Consider the following 3,647-nt stretch of genomic DNA (forward strand, 5'->3'; position numbering starts at 1 on the left):
TTGTATCTGAGATTCCTTCTATGCAACAAAGTTCCATCAAAACCAATATAAAAGCCTATGTAAAAACAAATAATTATTCTTGCCGCACTCTATACAAATAATCAGGACAAGTATAGTAAAGCGAATCAGTTCTTTAAAAAAAAGAAATCCTCTAAATTCGCATAATGTTTATTCAGAAAATGTGATGCTCTGTCTTTTTTCAGATGACTTTAGAACAGACTGGACTAAATGGAAGAAGCAAATCAGTCTGTGGTGTTTGAATTCATCATTCTTGGGCTTTGTGATTCATGGGAGCTCCAGGACTTCCTCCTAGTGATATTTTCTTCACTTTATTTGATTACCATTTTAGGCAACATCTTCATTGTGATCATAATTATCACTAACCTCCATCTCCATTCCCCTATGTACTTCCTGTTAGCCAATCTCTCATTCATTGACTTCTGTCTTTCCTCAGTCACTACCCCTAAAATGATCACAGACTTTCTCAAGGAAAATAAGACCATTTCCTTTGGAGGGTGTATGTGTCAAATTTTCTTTGGACATTTCTTTGGAGGGGGCGAGATGGTACTGCTTGTGTCAATGGCCTATGACCGTTATGTGGCGATCTGCAAGCCACTCCATTACTCCAGCATCATGAACAGATATGTGTGCATTGGGTTAGTGATGACATCATGGATTATTGGCTTTGTGCATTCAGCAAGTCAACTAGTTATGATTGCAAAGCTGCCCTTTTGTGGATCCAGGGAATTGGATAGCTTTTTCTGTGATATTCCATTGGTAATCAAGCTAGCCTGCATAGACACCTATATTCTAGAAATGTTGATAAATGATAACAGTGGGGTACTGGCAACCATCTGCTTCATTCTGTTGCTGAGCTCTTACTCTCATATTCTGTTTACTGTTTGCCTTCACTCTAAGGGTGGAACATCCAAGGCTCTCTCTACCTGCACTGCCCACATCACGGTGGTAGTGTTATTCTTTGGGCCTTGCATCTTCATTTATTTGTGGCCAGTCAGTATCCCCTGGGTGGACAAGTTTCTTGCTGTATTTTATGCAGTCATCACACCTCTCCTAAATCCAGCCATTTACACCCTAAGAAACAAAGAGATTAAAAATGCCATAAAGAGACTAGTATGTTAGCATTTAGGTTGCAGTGGGTATTTCACTGTCTCACTCTGGAACGTTCACAGTAATGTCCCTAAATTAGTCACATCTGACCTGTTACTTTGAACTGTGAAACATTACCTACCTCACAGATGTAGTCTCTATCTCTAGATGAAAGATCTGTGTCGATTCTACTCAATTCCACAATCATTTATTAATCATTCAATGCTAAATTATTTCTTGTCTGGGAAATCTGACTGGTCTGTGTGACTATAATTTTGACTGTGCTTAAGGATGACTTGAAGTTAATTAATGACATTTATTACTCTTGGTGCTGCTACTTCCAACATCCACTACCATATGCTGAAATTTTCTATTATGCTAAGCATTTCTTTGAGCAAAGGATGTCACATAAGTCTTAATTTTTTTTAGTAAGCCAGTGAATTGAGTACTGCTATCTTTATTTTTACAAATGGATAAATCAGTCTTTCAATTAATAATCCCTCTACCTAACTTACCTGAAGAGACACCTAGAAAGGTAATTGTTAAACATTCCCCATCATGCTCAGAGTAAAACTGAATCAGTCATAATATAGGGAAAATGTTATTCCTTCAACTTCATGCCTTGGCCATTTGCAAAACCGTGTAATTGTCTTTAGGAGATGTGCAATAAAAGAAAGACGAAGCCGGGCACGGTGGCTCACGCCTATAATCCCAGCACTTTGGGAGGCCGAGGCAGGCGGATCACGAGGTCAGGAGATCGAGACCATCCTGGCTAACACAGTGAAACCCCGTCTCTACTAAAAATACAAAAATTAGCTGGGGGTGGTGGTGGACATCTGTAGTCTCAGTTACTCAGGTGGCTGAGGCAGGAGAATGGTGTGAACCCAGGAGGCGGAGCTTGCAGTAAGCGGAGGTCACGCCACTGCACTCCAGCCTGGGTGACAGAGTAAGACTCCATCTCTAAAAAAAAAAAAAAAAAAAGATAAAAAGATGAGTGTACTGTGTACTAACAATCTTAGGGTATTACTTCTCTTTCTTTTAATAAATGTGTTGGGGGTTCATTATCTATATCAGATAAAATAAGGGACATTCTGTTATGTTCTAAAAATGACTAGGGACCCCAAAGACCTTCTGTTTAAGTAGGTTATGTTTGTTGAAATTTATCAGTTTAGAAATCTTAAAAACTTAAATGCTTATGTACTAATGTTTAAAAATAACACTAATAAGGCATTATTAGTTACCACAAATATTATATTTTAGGAAAAGTAACAATATGTTCAAAAATGTAATAAAGAAGAACAGAACGGTTTTACCTATTTGCAAATTCCTTCAGCATATGGCTGAATAGAAGCAGCTGAGTTCTCGCATCTGCTCTGCATTAAATCTGTTGTAGCATGTGCTTTCGTTAGAATTATAAAAAGTTCATCTGGCCTGACAGAGATATGTAGTTGGATAAGAGAGGAGTGTTTTCATTTTCGTGCAAAAGCCGTGGAGAATAAAACTACAGGTGAAATTCAGCACAAAGCAAGACAGTGGCATCCTGTACTAGATATTGTAGCAGTCCTCATTGTCACATACTCACAGTAAAAAAGTAACAACTGTAATAACCTTTGAAAATTATGTCTGCAAATATCATCATGCCAGATGATATTGTTGTTTGTTGTTGCTATTTTGGTTGTGGTTTAAATAGTCAATATAGTATATTTCTCCTTTTAGATGATTTTCATTCCATATTTACCGTAATCTGGGAAAGTTTTTTCCAGCCTAGAAAAGCTTCCTAGATTTCTTCTCAGTTATTGTTTATCTGAAAGTGTCTTTATTTTTTCTTCATATTTGAAATATTTTTGTCATTGGATCTGGAATTCCAGTGTGTTAATTTTTCTGAACACTTGAACTGGATAAAGAAAATGTGGTATATACACACCATGGAATCCTACTCAGCCATTAAAGGGAATGAAATCACGTCCTTTGCAGTGACTGGATAGAGCTGGAGGCCATTATCCTAAGCAAACTACTCAGGAACAGAAAAACAAATACTGCATGTTCTCATTTATGAGTAAGAGCTAAAAGTGCACATGGACACAAAGAAAGGAACAACAAACCCCTGGGCTTACTCCAAGGTGGAGGGTGAAAGGAAGGAGAGGATCAAAAAACTACCTATCAGGTAGTTTGCATATCACCTCAGTGACCAATTAATCGGTACACAAAATCCCCACGATGGGCAATTTACTTATGTAACAAACTGCACCCCTGAACCTAAAATAAAGTAATAATAATAAAATGTTATTCCAATGCTTCTGGCTTTCACATTTTCTATTGAATAGTCATCATTTTTCTTGCTGTTCCTTTGAAGATACTAACTTCCTTTTTCTCACTACCATAAATATGTTCTTTTTGTCTTTGGTTTCAGCAAAGTGACTACAATAAGCCTATGATATGGTTTTCATTGTATTCATCTCTCTTGTTTACTGCACTTCTTGAATCTATGAGTTCTACCTTTTATCTTTTAAATTAAAAGCACATTATGAACACTTTTCCAT

General features: G+C 37.2%; 1 protein-coding gene across 1 annotated transcript; it reads left to right on the forward strand.

Moving 5' to 3' along the window:
- Window positions 1-228: 228 nt before the first annotated feature.
- On the forward strand, window positions 229-1,140 carry LOC103231308 (olfactory receptor 4K3-like). Its single transcript, XM_007990607.3, has one exon. The coding sequence runs from the start codon at window positions 229-231 to the stop codon at window positions 1,138-1,140; it is 912 nt and encodes a 303-aa protein (XP_007988798.3).
- Window positions 1,141-3,647: the final 2,507 nt, after the last annotated feature.

Source organism: Chlorocebus sabaeus, chromosome 29 (genome assembly GCF_047675955.1).
Source record: "Chlorocebus sabaeus isolate Y175 chromosome 29, mChlSab1.0.hap1, whole genome shotgun sequence".
Taxonomy (NCBI): domain Eukaryota; kingdom Metazoa; phylum Chordata; class Mammalia; order Primates; family Cercopithecidae; genus Chlorocebus; species Chlorocebus sabaeus.

Bases quoted from the DNA above. Each gene is read 5' to 3' on its own strand.
- LOC103231308 (XM_007990607.3), top strand. From the start codon at position 229: ATGGAAGAAGCAAATCAGTCTGTGGTGTTTGAATTCATCATTCTTGGG.